Source organism: Cottoperca gobio, chromosome 24, assembly GCF_900634415.1.
Source record: "Cottoperca gobio chromosome 24, fCotGob3.1, whole genome shotgun sequence".
NCBI lineage: Eukaryota > Metazoa > Chordata > Actinopteri > Perciformes > Bovichtidae > Cottoperca > Cottoperca gobio.
Window position 1 is genome coordinate 6,286,476 of NC_041378.1, and position 18,844 is coordinate 6,305,319.

At 39.4% G+C, this 18,844-nt stretch overlaps 2 protein-coding genes across 2 annotated transcripts; both read right to left on the reverse strand.

The window, feature by feature from the left end:
• Positions 1 to 1,154: 1,154 nt before the first annotated feature.
• LOC115003718 (matrilin-3) lies at positions 1,155 to 7,482 on the reverse strand. The gene is given in 6 exon segments (XM_075074107.1): positions 1,155 to 1,210; positions 1,382 to 1,457; positions 4,331 to 4,597; positions 4,599 to 4,954; positions 7,316 to 7,430; positions 7,432 to 7,482. Coding segments are annotated over 6 exon segments (921 nt in total).
• Positions 7,483 to 7,986: 504 nt separating this feature from the next.
• On the reverse strand, positions 7,987 to 16,756 carry laptm4a (lysosomal protein transmembrane 4 alpha). Its single transcript, XM_029425738.1, has 7 exons — positions 16,525 to 16,756; positions 14,207 to 14,327; positions 12,501 to 12,577; positions 11,182 to 11,304; positions 10,607 to 10,702; positions 10,154 to 10,252; positions 7,987 to 8,964 (listed from the first exon to the last, which is right to left on the reverse strand). Exons 1-7 carry the CDS (start codon positions 16,651 to 16,653, stop codon positions 8,890 to 8,892), a joined length of 720 nt encoding a protein of 239 aa, XP_029281598.1. The 5' UTR covers positions 16,654 to 16,756; the 3' UTR covers positions 7,987 to 8,889.
• Positions 16,757 to 18,844: the final 2,088 nt, after the last annotated feature.

Consider the following 18,844-nt stretch of genomic DNA (forward strand, 5'->3'; position numbering starts at 1 on the left):
GGATATAAACTTTTTCTTCATTAAAGTTTCATAGATACAATGTGGGATTCCTCATAATAATTATAAAAATGCATGTTTACAATGCTTGTTGGTAGTGAAATGTATTATTAGTCTTTAAAAAAACATAGGTTTAAACTTTAATATTCAGTATTTATGGCCATTCAATATTTTGTCATTACCGCTCTCCATAGCAGTCTTCCCTGTTAGTGGCGGACTCCGCCATTCACACAATAAATTCAAATTACTTTGAATATTGAATTCAGGGGGCCAGCATTACTTTTTCTTTTTTACATTTGACTGATATCAGCTACACGGTTTAGCCTCATAGGATTATGTTAGAGCATAATATTGTTAATATTGTCAGTATTACCCTCCAGGTAAGAACTCAAAAAGACAACAGTGTGCAACAACTACCTCTTTTCTGGTTATTTTATTGTCCAATTTGTCTGCTTGGTTACATTTATATACATTATATGTCATCTCGTAACTCTCAGAGACACAGATGATTAACATGTATCATCCATAACACATGAACAAACTTTTAACTGTTGTAATAGAGAGTATATAATAGAGAAAATATGCAGAAATATCTAACGTAGGAAACATTTAACTGGCTGAATGCTTTAAAGACTGACTCATTTTTTCTACTAAAATCTGTTAATAAGTAAATCCAATTTAATTTTCATTAAAACTACTATATACAATATGCAACTTTGTACAAACAGGATACAAAACATACATAACACAGTACAGGAGAAACAATGAAAATAATACTTGTTTTCTTTGGTTATTAAACATCATACTTTGTTCATATAAGTGTTTAGAGAAAATAGTGTACGCAGCTTTAACTGCAGTTTCAAAACATTGCATTTAATGCCCACATTCAACTGTAGATAGTGTTACTCAACAGTCCACTACAGTCGGTAGCTTGAGGGATATCGGTTTATGAATCACAGCTTCACTCCATCTGTGGTTGAAGTTCATAAAGTAGTTATAGGAGGGTGGATGACAGGAAGCACATGTCCATGTCCAGGAAGTAGACCAGCGAGCTGTTTCTGCAGAAAGTAAATAAACAAAAGGTGAAACTGTGTGGTGGGTGGGAGGCTTTTACTACAAATCATCCCCAGAAAAACCACCTACCACAGAGTGCAGCTTTAAGCACGGTCCAGCGTGCTCTCCAGACGCTCGATTCTTCCAGACACGTCGGCCAGTGAGATCAGTCAAGGAAACTCATTTGCAAACACATTTACAGGGACAATTAATAATGAAAACATACACAAGACACACTGTTAAATATATTACAATAACAGTGCCAGCAAATGTGCTGCGGAGAATGTTTATAATAAAAATGTCTTCTCATCTGAAACAACTGGAAGGATATGCTTCGCTGTGAGCTTCTGGATGGCAGCCTGTGTTTGCTTCTGGAAAGCCAGCCTGGCTTCACATTTACAGGGATCCTGCACTACCATCGCCATTACCTCTGCGCCAGGAGAAAGCAAACCTCACATCAGTGTAACAGATCATTTAGAGAGTGAAAAAGCACACACAATACCACCCACTCTACTTTTATCCAACTGGACTGCTTCCAAGAACAAACCCAAAGCTTGAAAGCAATTTTTCCAAAAATATTCTACAATATGAATTTACCTTTGCCATTTTGCCACAGCAACAATGTAATTCTAGTGTATCAATTCTATAAAATTACCCAATAATTGTCCAACATATGCGACAGCAAACAGTGAAATATAGAGTCAAGAATTATGCACCAGTTGGTTGCCATGTTGTGAAGCCCTGCTTGGAAGCCAAACACATTCTGCACATATTTACTTTCAGCAGCATTAATATCACAGCAAAACGTCACATTTCCTGCAGGAATCCACACAGTATGTTCTTACGTTTCAGGGAACATGTGTTCTTGTCCGCATTCAAGATATAACCATTCCGGCACTGGCAGTAATGCGAGGCATTGCTGTTGACACATATGTGTTCGCAGTCATGTCCTATGGCACAGGGGTCCAGACCTGGAATAAACCGGGATTAAGGGATGGTGCTGTCAAACGACAGCAGGGGTACAGTTTCATGTGCTAACATACAGTATACTATAGGTAGCTTGTGATAGGTAAGGCAGCAGCAAAAATCCACTAAACCAGATGATGGTTATAACTATCTCTTTCTAATGTTGACAAAAATAATGTAACATTAACTATTTTAACTGCTACAGCTATTTCTGATTCATTGATTTTTTACGAATTTAAAAAATGATATTCGCAATCTTTTCTTGTGTTTGCAATTTGAAAACTTGATCTGTTCCTACACCTTCACCACATCTCAGCCAAGGTCTTAGGTTTACTGTGTTGGACAACACAGGTAAAAATCACAGAACCCTGAAGCACAACAGAAATGACAGTCCCTTGGACAACTTAGTTCATAATAGTACTAGGGGGACAGGACACACATCAGACAGTAACATGGGGACAGGACACACATCTGACAGTAACATGGGGACAGGACACACATCTGACAGTAACACGGGGACAGGACAAACATCTGACAGTAACATGGGGACAGGACAAACATCTGACAGTAACATGGGGACAGGACAAACATCAGACAGTAACAGGGGACAGGACAAACATCAGACAGTAACATGGGGACAGGACAAACATCAGACAGTAACAGGGGGACAGGACAAACATCAGACAGTAACATGGGGGACAGGACAAACATCAGACAAGTACATGGTGGGACAGGACAAAACATCAGACAGTAACATGGGGACAGGACAAACATCTGACAGTAACACCTGGGGGACAGGACAAACATCTGACAGTAACACGGGGACAGGACAAACATCTGACAGTAACACGGGGACAGGACAAAACATCTGACAGTAACACGGGGACAGGACAAAAAGGAGGACAACTCTGACAGTAACACGGGGACAGGACAAACATCATGACAGTAACATGGGGACAGGACAAAACATCAGACAGTAACATGGGGACAGGACAAACATCTGACAGTAATATGGGGGACCACGGACCAATCATCTGACCGTAACATGGGGACAGGACAAACATCAGACAGCTAACATGGGGACAGGACAAACATCTGACAGTAACATGGGGACAGGAACAAACATCAGACAGTAACATGGGGACAGGACAAACATCTGACAGTAACATGGGGACAGGACAGACATCTGACAGTAACATGGGGGACAAATCAGTTAACAACGACCCTCAATTCTCCAAATCTTTGAAGTACAGAAGTGCATCAAAATGTATAGCCATTCAAATACATTATTCTGATCAATAAAAGCTTCAGATTATTGAAATGTTCACACATTTCACCAGTAACAAAGAGTGCGTTTTGGAATTCATAGACATGTAGACAGTCCACTATGGGCAGGCTATTTCATGACAGAATACATCCAAACCATATAAAGAATAAAGTCTATTCACATGTCCATATTAAAGTGTATTTCACTTATTAGTTTGGATGCCTTCTTTCCAGATTGGTTTGAAAAAGTGAGGTTCAACTATGCATTTAAATAATTTCAAATAAAAACAGATATATTCAAAGCAATCACTATAATGATGCTTTGATTGCAAACAAAGCTACAGAAGCCCTCAAAGACAAGTGGGACACAATTATTCTGGTGATCCATTTATTAAGTTTGATGGTAATAGTTTTCTCTGCTGTGTTTATGACTTGAGAACAGGGGAAAAGGTTTTGCCAGGATAATTTTCTATGTGACTTCTTTTTTTGCAGATGATTTCATTATTTGGTCTGGAATTGTTTTTTGTGTAACATTCATTTCGGCCACAAGAGGCTGAAGTGCACCACTACCACATGTTCTAAATAGGACTAAAATCATTCATGTTTTCTTCCAGGTTAGTTTTAATTTCTCCATTCACTTTAACACAAGGTACACATATGTGTTAGCAATGTATGTAAAAAATACCTGTCATGTCTTTCTTTTGGCTAGAAAAGTATATACTGTGTCATAAATACAGAAGAGAAAACTATTTAGCCCAGACTTACCATATGGATCACCAGAATTGTTTTACCAATCAACATAAACATTTCACGCTTTAAAAAAAAGAAGCTGAAAGTTTAGGGCTGCATGGCCCCAAGACTTTCTGGTTAAACTGAGCGACTACAAGCAGGTTCTAGTACCAACATCTGCAGTCCATGTGGGAGTTGAGAGCATCTGGTTTCCTCATGATTTCAGAGCTTAGAATTCACCAATAACACAGTAAATGATCCAGAATCTGCAACAAAACCCCCTGTAGACTGTAGGTGCCCTTTACTGAAGAACTAGAACCTGGGTTAATGGTGACGGAAAAGGTCTCGCCGGCCTCTTTGCCCTACCGCACAGGGTCTCCCTGAACTTGGAGGTGAGCTTCTCGATAACGCCGTAGGTCTCCACATAGAAGACGTGGTCCTCCAGAGGGATGCTGGCCATCTGCTGCAGGGAGCGCATGTCGGCTCGGTCCACCCCGACAGCGTAGATCTCGATGCCTGAGGCCCGAGCTGCAGCGGACACCTCCTCCACCTGGTCCTGGGGTCTCCCGTCTGTCACAATGATGGCCGACCTTGGAGATTTTCCTGGATCGAGACCGGGCTCCGGAGTCCTCTGTGAAGGCTTCGTTCACTGCTGTCTTGATGGCGAGGCCCGTCATGGTGCCGGCCGCCAACGGCTCGATGCGGGTGATGGCTTTCTTCATGTCGGGTTTGTTGAAGTGATTTTTGAGGAAGAACTCGATCTTGACCGTGCTGGCGTAGTTGACCACGGCCACTCTGGTGGTCTCCGAGCCGACATCCAACGTGTCGACCATGTCAGCCAAGAATATCTTCACCTTCTCAAACTCACCAGGACGCACGCTGCGAGAGCTGTCTATGATAAAGACCAGGTCCAGGGGACGGCTTCTGCACTGAGAGTCTGTCGCTGGTGATCAACCAAACCATGGCAGCGTTAAGTCATAATACAGTTCATTATTCAGAGAGACATTCAAATGTGTTGGTTAAACTGTCACAGAGAGAACAAAACACCGGACACTCTGTGATACACAGCACACATTTGCAATGGTAACAAAAGAAAACAACACTGCAGTGGTCAAATAATGAAATGATATAGTATGCCATGAAACATACTGTATCATGTCAGTCCATCAGAGTCTTATTATAGGACTTATCCTTTTATCTCATTTCCCTGAATGAAAAGGATGCTTGACGCCGACACATAAAAAAGCGACATCGCACATAAAGACGGAGACAGTGTTAGGAGCCCTGCCTGTCCAATCACATACACATATACTAAACTACATTTCTGCAGTTTGATGTCAGATCCTCTCTGCATTTTAAAAGCAAAAATACTGCTTTATCCTTTTTTTCTTTTCGGTGTTAGCTCTTGTCTTATTTTAAACATCAAATGTTTTCTATTTAACAGATGTAACAGATGTGAGAGTGGTATCAAGTTTCATACAAAAAGTATATTATTTCCTTTAAATAAAATGCCTTAATTTCTATTCTTTCTCAGAGCGAACACAAACCTGGAAAGCATTGAGGGATTTGGGTTGGAAAGTAAACCTGACTGGTAATATTCTACCTGTCTCCACAGGACTGACGGTGGTGATGAAGCCGCTTTGGGTACTGACCGGTAGCGTCACAGGAGTAGTGGTCTCCACAGTGGTCACCACCACTGGCAGGATGGTTGTCACTGTAGTTGCTGGCAGAGTCGGTTGCACCGTTGGCTCTGGTCGAGTTGGAGGGAGGTGTAACAAGGGTGTTGTTGGCGCGGTTGGGTCAGACTTTGTTGGGCAAGGACCCTTCAATTTGTAAGGGAACTGGCCTTTGGCCCAATGATGGGGATGGGGAGCTACTGGTGGGGATAGACCTTTGTATATCTGATGCATTTGTGGAGCCACTGGGCCATTAAATCTGTGGTGATAGGGCGGCATGGGGACTGAGGGCCTGTGGTAAGTCACTGGAGGAGACAGAGGAAAAGGTCGATTCACTACCGGTGGAGGGATCCTTGGTGGCTGGTAGTGGTAGTGATACCCTCCTCTATACGTGTAATCACTTCTGTGAACTACAGGGCCACCAGAAAGGAAAAGTGATAGAGAACATTAGTAGGTTGAAAGTACAGGAAAGGTGTGTAAGTTGACACTGTAAAGTACAGACAACAACAGACAGACACATTATTAGTTGAAGCATTGAGTGTAAGTTCAGCCACCTGGGTTTGTTTTCCAACAAGCTTGGATTGTCCTGTATAATGCTTGTGAAACACCCAGTCAACACATTTCACATTTCATGCATGTTGTGTTTGAGAAAAGTGTAAATATTGGTTACATTACATTTTTGAAAGATGAAATATTGAGTCTTAATAGACCATATCTAGCCTTTCCTATCAATTTAAATAAACATTACAAAAATTACATTACAGTAAAAAACTAAAAGTGAACAAATGTCTTGTAAACAAATCCTAACTGGTAACAAGAGACTCAAAACGTAATGTGGATAGAAAGATGCTTTATAATGTAAGTACTATACTTAAGTATAGTGTTAGGCTCCTTTACTTTAATACTTCCAGTTCATGGTACTTCTACATTTGACAGTAAATATTGTACTTTTTACTCCACTACATTTATTTGACAATTAAAGTTAGTTACTTTGCAAAATATGATTTTACACATAAAACCAATGATGACCTGTATATACTTTTACTGTAGTTTATTCAAGTGGTTCTCAACCTAGGGGTCAGGAACCCTTTAAAGAGTCACAAGATGAATCTGGGGGGGTCGTGAGATGTTTAATTTTTTTTTTTTAAGTTATGCAATGCAAATTTGTCTTCATATTTTGGAATTTTCTCAACTATTTCATATCTATAGTTTTGAGTTTTACACTTATGCCAGTGTCAGAAATAATTGTGAGGCAAAGGTCAAACTTCCTGACCAAATCAGGGTATTTGCCCCATAAAACACAATCAAGGGGGCGGAAGACATCAAGTGATTGTGTTTAAATGCCTCTATGGTTTAATTTTTAGCATTGCATTGTATTTAATGAGCTTATCGTGTGATTTAAAGAAAAACAAATTAAATCTCAATTTGAACCAGTAACCACAGCTCACATAAACTAGTGGTGTAAAACATTTAGTTAAGTATAAAAGTACCTCAAAACTGTACTTAAAGTAAATAGTAAATTACTTTCCAGCATTCATGGCTTTATACTTCTACATTGCTACTTCACTGAAGTAAAATATATTTCTTCCATCACTATTAGAAAGTACCAACTGTCTTTCAGAACTTACATGCTGGATTCAGGGTCCTGAACGGTGGTCGGCCATTGACTCTGGTTTGTGCGTAGCTTTGTGCGGCGATCAGTTGCGGATCCCCCGCACTGAGGTGGTATGTTGCCAGAACATCAGACTAGCAGCAGTGAAGCGCAGGACAAGAGGCTCCAGAGGAAAGACTTCATCATTACCTGCACGCAGAGTCCTCCGGTGGTCTGTCCGGTGTCTGCTCTGTGTCAGAGGGTCCTGCTCAACTCAGCGAGGGTCTGACTGACCGCCTCCACAGATGAGGTGGAGTCTGCCCAATCCAAAGGTGGGACACGACCTCCAGCGGTAAAGACAGTATAGAAAAAGACTAACAATATAATCCACACAATTTGGGGGAGATCTATATCAGTCACAGGTATATAGAATAAAAATCAGCTCATAAATTGCCCAACTTGTTTTATATTTGTTGTCACAGGATGCAAACTACTTAAAAAACATTAAACCCCCAAACGCATTAATTATAACTAATGAAGGTCTGAGCTGCATCCCTGTTTGGGATAAAGGGCTTAAAGGTAATCAGCCGTTGTTGGGTGAGCCTATAATATAGTTCTAGTTTTTTTAGTTCATCATTTAGATCATTAGGTAACACACTTTTGAATTTACTTCAGTATAATAGACATAACAAAAGAGTCATGAAGATATAAAATGTTCTGAAACGTTTATTGAAGTCAAATGTATTTCCACTAGGATAAAATCATATTACCAATAAAGTAATGGGGGAAGTTGTTGATAAGCATGCAAATACTAATGTTCACAAGACCAGCCGTTTGCTCCAGATGACAGGTGAGAAGGAAGCAGAGAAAATGATCCATCATCGGTGCCCTCTGCTCTCTCTCTCGCGCTTCGTCTGTCTTTCAGTCTCAGCTGGGAAACTAATCACTAACTTTGCTAACACATCGGGGCAGCAGAGAGTGATGAAAATGTCAGGGGTGGTGGTGAACTGAGCCACAGCGAAGCTAAATAAATACCAGACGAAAAAAGTGCTACAGACTCCATTCAAGACTGAGATGGAATAGTCTAGGTCTTAATAATTAAAAGGGAAAAAGTAACACAATTCAACAATAAGAGCTATAATAAATGGATTGTCATAATATTTTTTTTTTCTTTTTACACTTCATATCAATCTATAGATAGGATGGTGCTGGATTGATGATAGCATTTCAAGCAATTTCATTTTCACACGTATCCCTTTTACTAAGACATAAAAAAGGCCAGGGGGGTGGGAGGGAGGGCTGGTAGCGTCCGTTGCTTTTTCAAACATCACATTCATTCATTCATTTCACACAGATTTCAGTCTTTCCCATCTTTCTCCTCTCACACCTCCTGGATGCTCTATAGACGCTCTGTAGTAATACAGAGGGTAGGGCTGAACAAATCGTTGTCAGTGGCCTTACACATATACAGTAGGTCAGGGGAGGGGGGGGATAAGGGCGTAATGGTGCTCAGAAAGGGTTAGTGAAGGAAGGTAGGAATGCATATGGTGGTATGGTGGTGTGTGTGTGTGTGCATGTGTGCGTGTGTGTTTTGGCAACAGGGGCTGGTGCTTAAGCAGGCATGTAAGGGGGAGGTGGCTCCTTCTCTGGCATCTTCATTGCCATCTCATAAGTGGGCAGGATGTACTGGAGGAGAAAGAACACAAAACATAAAACATAAAAACAAAGGTTCAACATAATACAGTGATGTTTCTGAGCAAAGAAATCTAGATGACCGTCAGAGTGTGTGGCTGCAGATTAGGGCAGCAACTAACAATTATTTTCATTATTGATTAATCTGCCGATTCGTTTCTTGATTAAATTGTTTGGTCTAGGTTATGTCAGGAAATAGTAATTTATCATCTCCCAGGTGTTTTGCCCAACCAGCAGCCCGAAACCCAAATACATTAAATGTATTATCACAGAAGACAAAGAGAATCTGCAAATATTCACATTTAAGGAGCCGGAAACTGTAGGTTTTTAAAACAATAACCCCACAACAACTTAAATGATGAATCATTTATCAAAATACTTTCAGGTCAACTTTCTATCCATCAATAGTATAATAATTTCAGCTGTAGAACAAATTGATCTTCACATTCATTATTGTAAGATGTGATACAAAGCAGGAACTCAGGAAATGTTTTATGCTTGAACCACTTTTTACACCTTTAAAGCAGTAAATGAAGCTAAAACAACAACATAATGTTCAGAAGTTATTGTTAAGTGTTTTAAAGTGATTTTAGCTTCTCAAATGTGAATGTTTGCAGGTTTATTTTTGTTTTTCTATGATAGTACTGAACACGTGTTGGTTTTGGGCTGTTAGCTAGCTAAACAAGGACATTTAAATACTTTGGAAACATTTGCTGGAGATTTAAAATAAGAATTCTAACATTTTATGCACCAAACAATTGATTGACAAAATAATAAGCAGTAAAATCGATAACAGAGATCATTTTTGGTTTCAACCCTAAGTCTTAGTCAAAGAGAGGACTCCGTTTAGTGTTTACTCTTGCATTAGTAAAGTAAATATTAGATACTTAAATATGAGAAACATTTAAACCGCTTTTAAAAAATATATTCTTTTGGTAAAGATCTGAAAATGATGAGCCTTAAATTGTGTATTATATTATAGACAAAATGTGTTGCTTTTCCCCTGACATGGTAAACTCTTGAACAGACACGCTATAACTGTCCTCTATAGACCGTCCTTGTGTGGACGTCATGCCCCCTTCTGGCTTAACGTAAGCATTACATATTGTCAAGTGTGTTTCTGTGTCAGGAGATACTACTCGTAAAATTCAGTCAGTCAGAGAATCTCACACAGCTTGCGTACCTGGGGAGGGGTCTCAAAGGCCGGGTAAACAGCAATCTCTGGCATGTTCCTGTTGTTGATGTACTTGTAGCAGTTCCACACACAGTTGATCAGGTAAGACTGGAAATCAAAAACAAGATTGTACTTTGACTTTTATGGATTAATCAGGCGTGTGACTCAACAGTCAATAAACACTTTCAATCTCTCATTTTTTTTTTTTTAAATGTAAATACACCAGATGAATTTAAATAGGACAGATCCAGCGTTGTTGATAAACAGCGCTGTGCTAGCTCGGCACGTTAACCTTGTTTTATCCCTTTACTGAATTCACAGACATGAAACTAAAATCAATTTTCTCATCTGACCACATTAGAGATACTTTTATATGAGCTTGCTTTAGAAGGATATGAAGTAAATGAACCAACACACAGAATAAAACAGATTTCACTGGGGATAAATAACCAATCATTTCACCTTGAGGATGATGAGGAAGGCGAAGAAGACGAGCACGAAGAGCAGCAGGCAGCTGGAGTCCAGAGAGAGGAGGTTATCCTTGTATGGGAAATCCGGCTGAGGAAGAAAAGAACAGACGGCAGATAATCAATAAGACCTTTTTATACTCAACTAACGTCACCAACAACGCTGCCACGCAATCTGAAGAAAAGACTTTCTTGATCTTGAGGTTATTCTAACAAGGGGGGGGGGGGGGGGAATCAGGTTTCACAAAATACAATGAAAGCAATTCTGTGCAAACAGACAAGTTTGTCCGTTGACAGTTTTCCTAAAGACTTTGAGGGACTCTGACTTGACAGCAGCAGTCAGCAACTCATTTGCTTTACTCCATTTATTCTCCTCAGTTTTCAATCAGCGTGGAATCATATTCTTGACATTCAAATTAAAATACTTTTACTCCTTAACATAAACCTTGGTAATTGTACGTACAATGAGGCGTAGTTAAAGACACTTTATTCTGTTGTGAAATAAACGTGGCAGCGGTGATTGATTCATAATGTCAACAGGATCAGACTGGAGAGACTGTTGGCACTGACCAGCTGGTCCAGGTAGTCCTTGATCCTGGGGAGGTAGGTGAGAGAACTGATGGCCACCAGGCAGCTCAGAGCAAAGTCAAACAGCTGGTAGCAGAAGAACGGGATGAGCCAGCCGTCACGATGCTGAGGAACACGATTACAGGTGGAGTCAAAGTCATGTTATGGACAAACTCATCAGTTCAGATCCTGTTTGAGGTCATTGTGTACAAAGACCATGTTGCATTTTTTTTCAACCTCATCTCCACACATTCTGACTTATCTGTATCCAGTAAGTAGGCTCTATTGCCCTCTACAAATGCAACAGACGAGGATGCATTCACAGCCTGCGCAGCAAACCAGAAACACTACAGTTCATAATGTTTTAAAGTGTGTTCTATTCTGAACTTGGTTTTTTCTTGGCTTAAATGTTTGATTAGTTTTCCTGGATTGGAAAAAAAGTTTTTTCCTTCGGCTGAGGCTGTGGCTGCATCATCAGATGTGGTTTGGGGTAAATGAAAAGAGCCTGCCTACAGAGACAGGGAGCGCTAACGCTGTAACTTTGTATATTAGTACGTCTTACTGTAACAAATACATAGAGATGGTTGAAAATCAGCAAAGCAGTCCTTTAACTGGGTCAATTTACAAGAATCTACAGGCATTCTGGGAGTTTTTTTCTATGAAAGCACAGTATACTCCTACTTCACTCTCCGTTCCTACATTATGTAGCAAAGTACTGATCTGACTTCATGATAATTAAACATTTAGGGCATTTAATTGGGATACTACAGCAACTGCGGATCTGCACCGCCACACTGTATTGGGAAAAGTGTTTCTACTGTTGTCTGGGAAATGTACTTGCACAGCTAAAGCATGGCTCTTGCACAGACTGTCGGCATGCACAGAGTGCCCAGCCTGCAGATGCGTGTCACCCTTTAACTGTGCAGTCATCCCAATTAGCAGTTTATTGCAGGGCCACGTCAAAAGGCTATCAAACCTGTCAGTCTTGATGCCAATCAGGCAGGCCTGTGAGGTAAAGATGACAGGCAGTGAGATCAAAGCATTGTGCTCTCAACTCCCAATGTGTCTTTTGAACATCCAGCTGAAATGTACTGGAGTTAAAAAAACAAACAGGGGAGGGTGCTCTGGTATTTCATGTAATGTCTTGCTTACCTCTCAAGTCTGGTGCTATTATTATACAACTTGAAAGAAATGTTTAGTTTTATGCATGCACATTCTGGAAGTATATATGTTAGCATAAGAAACCACAACAGCGCTTAAAATTAAGTACATTATGTTAAAAGAGAATTAAAAACAGCACAATATCCACTGTGTAGACTTACAGTAATGGCTCCATACACCATCATGGCGCTGATGGTGAGCATCAGCAGAGAGATGGCAAATCCAACACAGGCATTCTCTGTACAAGAAAAAGTGAGAATAAAAGACATTGAACAAATGCAGGGAGGGATTTACTACAATTTTAGTTTACCGTTCACCTTAATCATTAATGTACATCAGTGGGTGAATGTATATTGGCCTGCTTTCTTTGAAGTGATTTGCATACAGTGTAAGTGAACAGTCTCCAGGGCCTCTCTCTTTTCAGCTAACTCCGTTTTAAAGGCCAGCTCTGGGGAGCATTAAGCCGCTCCCTCTCAGCTGCGTAGTGTCGGTAACTACACAATGAAACTCAGCCTGGGATAATTAAAAGGCCTGCCTTTCATATCCTCTTTTCTTTCCATCACTCAGTCGCTCGCTTCCTCAAAATGTTCTGCCTGTTGCACTGGAGAGACGATGCTGGTGAGAAGCTACTGCAGCAATGCGGCCCGGAGACTTTTCTTTGTTATTCAGTAGCTCAAGCAGAACAACTACAACTTACATCAATGTATGAAACTGTCAGGGGACTATCTGGAGTTAAAATAAGGTTTTGGAAAACTTTTTTAAATATAAAATGTAAGAATATTTAGCCGTGCTAAAATATAGTCTTCATACAAACTCCTCTTCTTTTTCTTCTCAACCAATCTGCTGATTCATTTATTGATTAAGCAAAGTCTGGTCTATCAAAAGTAAGAAGATTGTGAAAGTTGTACCTTTTTACAATTAGTTTTCTTAAGCCACACATGAAATCTTCAAATTGTCAGTTTTGTCCAAATCAACAGTCCAAAACCAAAGATGTTCTGTTCATTTTCACATAAGATAAAAAAAAGAGAGCACAAAATTGGAGATTTGGAGAAGCTGCAACCAGAGAATATTTTTGCCTTTTGTAGTTAGCTATAATAAACTTAACGACAAATACTCTGCTTAATCCAAACTAAAAGCCAGAGAGCATTTTCACATGTTATATCTTATAACTTTTAAACATGGTCTGGAATAAAAATGAGTGCAGTCTGATGAATCTGCACTAATATGCCAACATTGCCTCTGCGGGCTGTGGACAACCTCCACTGCTCCGTGTGCCTGCTGTGGGAAGGTCAACCCACCACGGTTGTTTCCCCTCCTCTCCTGCTGAGTCAACGTTTCAGAAAAATAAAGAAGCCTTCCCCAAGCCAAATCAACAAAACAACCGCCAGCTAGAAAGAAAAGGCACTCTGGAAGTCATGCCAGCCCTGCCACATATAAATACAAACACCTCAGACAAACATAAATCCTTGTGGAAACACAAAGGAACGACACCAGCGACAACGCACCAATAACAACATTTTCAGACAACATGTACACAGCACAGCAGTGTTCTGTTGTCCTTATGAGTTGTTTTGATTTGCAGTCGGTGGGGAGTTATGCTCCCTGTGGAAGATGAAACACATGTTCAACCTCACACAATGGCAGCTCATCTGTTAGTAACTATACGCCTCTAAATCCAGTGCAGAGAATATTTATTCTGTGATGTTTCAGTGGGCAAAACATCTTCACCTGAACACAATGAAATTCAAAGTCCTACAGAATGTGTTTGATGTGGCAACGCTTCATAAACTCGAAACAATTTCCACATGTGTTTCTAAAGCAGTTTGTTAGCCGGTACAGTCATTCTTATGTAGATTTCACTGCTTACCAGACATCCTGTCGGAGGCAAAGTAATGGTCGATGACCTCATACTGCAAGTCAATAGTGGGCACGTTCTCTGGGTGGGTCACAGCTACAGTCAGCAGGATGCCCATCAACAGATTGACAACCTGATGAGAGAAAAGAGGAAAGAGAAAGTTTTAAAAGAACTCCAGCAGTACTTTTGCATGTCTTACGAGATTTCTAACAAATTCTGTATCCTTTACATAATTAACAACATTTAGTAATAACAGTTTGGAATATGCTTTGGATAGACATGGATAAGATAAGCAACATAACAGAATCATTTATCACCCTTTTTTGTCAAGGTTACTTTATCATCATGTGGGAATGCAGTCATGAGGAGGAACCATTTAAGGACTCAAGGACGCTCCAGCATTCAAGCACGCTGTAGAATTTGTTTTTCACAAGACAAACAAGCAATTGTAAATGCTGTGAAAAAGACATTACACATGCTGACATGACCTGAAACTACTGGTTATCTGGAAGAAAGAAAATTAAAGTTCATAAATGCTATGAAAGATAGTTGGCATTTCAATTTCAATTCAATGTGATACACTAAAAATGTGTTTCAACTTCTTTCAATTTAGACACAAGCTTTTTAGAGGTGGAACTTGAAAGCAACAAGCTTTGACAAGAACGTCCGCAACAAATCATTATTGTTTTACACCAACATCAACATCTTATCTACAACTTCAGCAAAGAATGTCTCTCGATGAAGGACGGATTTAACTGCAGAAAAGTGTAGTGCGCAGGCTGCTTGTGTCCAACTGTTTGTGTTCTCTCCGCCGTTCCTGCTTATCTTCAGCTGTACTGTCATTAAAAAGACAAAAAACCCTAAGAAAAAAAACACCTATCATCTTTACAACTCTAAACTAGTACGGACCGACTTGGTTTATAGAGAAATAACCTGACCATCAGATACAATAATTCAAACTGTAATGTTATCTTTCAGCAGTGGTCGCAATTTAAAAAGTCTTAGTGGCAAATGCATTGGATCAAAAGCTTTTGACTCTCTTAACATATATTAACTTTGCGTTATGAACATCTGAGTAGCAAAACGTTATTAATAAAGTGAGTACAAGTGATTAACAGTGTGAATGATTTTGTTTGCTTCCCAGCAATTGTGTTTGTTTTTTGCTTTTTATATTAAATATTGTAACACCTACACAATAACACTTAGAAGCTTAATGTTATAGTGTCTTTAGAGCAACAGACATTTCCCCCTGTATGTTCCATTAAGTTGCTTAAAACCAAAGTAACAAACATGAATGAAAAGAAAAAATATTCAAAAGAATTGCCAATTATTATGTGAAGATATACATTTTAGTTGTTATTCTATTGATCCACTTTACGTCCTTTTACAAAGCAAACCAGAGTACATACTTGGGATTATTTACCTGTTACAATAGCTGGCAAGATGCACCACATTATCAGCTTCTTCGAAAGACACTATCAAGTCTTTACGTTCCCTTAACTGTCACGCTATTTCTAGTTTGATTCAGACTTTCGTTTTCCTTTTGTTGCATCATGTTTGAGAGTGTTAAATATGCGTCAAGTATTGTCCAGCTGGCGAAAAACTCGAAATGCAACCAAAATCATGAACATCTGTTATGTGACGTGGTAAAACGAGAGAGGATTAGTGCAGATGTGAGTTGGATGAGAAATGTGCAGAGGGCAGCAATAGCTGACCTTAGCAAACAGTTTTAGCTACTTCAGCGTGCCAATGAACCACAGTATAACTACAAATATAACCTTAATGACCTTAGACAACATAAATAAGAATTGAAACCTGAGTTCCTTTTAGCAAATTACTGTGGATTCCTTCAGTCAGGCTTGTTATGATTTGACAACCATTACGTTGGCAAGTCAGCGGAATGTCGGCTAGCTTGAGCTAACGAGATTCATAACATTAAGTCAAAAAAACACATATTTCAAACCTTAAGAACACTGACAGGTGATGGCAACTAGCAGGGATATGCTTCTTGTTGTCTTTGTATCAGTTTACTAACCGCATTTTCAAGGTTGGGTGAGTTTTATCGACAGAAACAGTCAAAGCTAGTCAAAGCTGAAATGATAGCAGGCTAACGCTAGCCGTAACATTAAGCGTTAGCTCGACATGTAACGGCTGTTGTAAAATGGTCTATAGTAGCACCTAGCTGATATTGAAGTTGCTGACAACAGTCATAATAACTATATTAACAGTCTTGTCGACATTCACTATGTAACTTTTATCTAACTTAACACAGTTGATAGGCAGTGCTAGTTAGCATTCGCTTGCTAATCCCCATCAACCATTTTACGTACCATATACCATGTTCCCAGGATGATGGTCCCCGTCCGGACATGGCAACATCCACAACACCTGGTGGTGTACAGTCTGTCTCGACTAGGCTTAAAGTGATGCATGTCCTCCACAAGAGTAGGAAGAAACATCAGGAGAGCTCGTCGTGGAGGATTAAAATCTTCTCAGCATCAACAGTCAGCGAACGAACTCAGAGGAACGCCCACCCACCACACTGACGACCTGCGCGACACCGCGGATAAAAACAAACGCTCTGACGGGCAGGAAGAGGCGGTGGCCATAGGGGTAACTTTGACTGACAGGAATTTGAACCAATGGGCGTGAAGAGATTTCAAGCACAACCAATAGGCTCCAGGTCATGTTTGAGCTAGGTTGTTGAACATTGTCTTGTACTCTTGTCCTTTTCTGTGCAATGAAATAATACTCTTTCTCAAGTCTCCTGACAATTCCCATATGGTACCATTGTTGTCAGCATTAAGTTTGAGAGGGATTCAATTGGTTAAGTACTTATTTAATTGACAACCTAGTACATTTATTAAGTGTTAGTTTGTAACTTTCAAGAGGGTGTACACATCGTTGCAAATTGACCTTTTACCATATGACAAATCATATTTTCCTGTTGAGTTTTGACATATATCATAGGTCACTGACAAAGGGCAGTTGCAGCGACATTACATCATATAGGAATCCTAAATATGTCTTATTTGTTAAGAGATTTTACTGAATTTGATAGTTTTAAGAGACAGTGTGCTTCTTTATGCTGTATACTGTACATGTTATAAACAATGCACATAGAGTGGGAGAAACGGGTGCTGGGTCAATAGGGGTCCACAGCTCATTTTTGCCCTAAGACTATTTCCACTCATTAACAGTAAATTAGCTCTATCATGTCAGAGCAATTCCTGAAAAGACACTGCAATACTTAATCATCTTACTGGAGGCTACTATATATTATAGTGTAACACACACACTGTGAAATAACATGTACATAATGTGCTTTCATTGGTATACGTACATTTAAACAAACTGCATATATACTCTCAATATATGCTCATAAAACATAAAAAAAGGGATTGAGGTATAACATTGGTATAAAGCTAATTTAATAACAATCATTAAATACAAAAATAGTTAATGTCCTTTCATGGCTGTAGACAAGATAACATGTTACATTGTAGCAGCTGTTGATTACTTCAATTACATTTAATATACACCTTCAAATATGTTTCCCCTAGATTCTTCATTCATATTTTATATCACATGGATTATTTAGATAACTGTAATAGGAGATAACACTGAGGTTTCCCTATTTAACACAGTGGATCAAGTACTCTGGTTCTACTGGGGCTGCAGCTTTAAAAAAGGGCCTGTTGCACCTGAGGTTCACAGCAGACATGTTGACTTTTCATAGTAGGAAAAGGACAGGTGTTCCTAATAACAAAAACAATTATCCTGTTTTACTTAAGTGTCCCAGTAAACCGTGACAGTGTGCTAATATGCACACTCCCAGGACCCTCAAACCTAAGCAGCTAGATGGAATTCAGCCATTGTTCATTTTATTATTTACATCTTTTCTTACTGTGACATGTCAAAATGTCTTCCATGAAAAGGGGCTATCAAGCATTTTTATTCTTATTTATCTTAAATGTATATGCTACAAAACTATGTGCATGGAAGCAATGCAAGCTGCCACTTTAAAACAATTACATAGCAAAGTGTATTATACATGGTTGATAATTGATTATTACACATATTGCACATATGATCGTCTTCATTCAACCATGCACACACAACAATTCAAATAAGAACATATAAACCTGCTGACTACACCTGATTTCTACAAAAGTTGAAAGTAAAATGTTACCAACTATGGCCCTGTGTACAACGAAGCAAGCTCAAATCTTTGTTAAAGATAGTAAATAAAAAGTAATTCTTCATAAATATAAATAAATTATTAATGAACAACTGCACTGCATTTGCATTAAGTGCGAGAATAACTGTCATTAACCAAGCACCCCCACCCTCCCCCCCAAAAAAAATATAAGAAAATAATAAATGTACAGTCGCTCCCTAGGGTACAGCCTTTGGCCTGGCAGCAGCACCGTAGAACAGAAACCTCAGTGTTAACGTTTTAGGTTAAACAACAAGTTCTTCCCTGTTGGATCTGTACATCTGTGTCTGAAGAACTCTGCTGGCCCAGAATGTATCCTCCATTAACTTTCTTCTGCGATGAATAGATTAATATTGCTGCCAGTACAGCTGCAATTGCCACTCCTGTTACTCCTCCTGCAATAATAGCTGTAAACATAAATTACTGAGTTA

Bases quoted from the DNA above. Each gene is read 5' to 3' on its own strand.
- laptm4a (XM_029425738.1), bottom strand. From the start codon at position 16,653: ATGTTTCTTCCTACTCTTGTGGAGGACATGCATCACTTTAAGCCTAGT. The intron at 11,305-12,500 runs GTAAGTCTACAC...CGTGTTCCTCAG, and splicing joins TGGTGTATGGAGCCATTACT to CATCGTGACGGCTGGCTCAT. The intron at 10,253-10,606 runs GTGAAATGATTG...TTTGATTTCCAG, and splicing joins CCTTCCTCATCATCCTCAAG to TCTTACCTGATCAACTGTGT.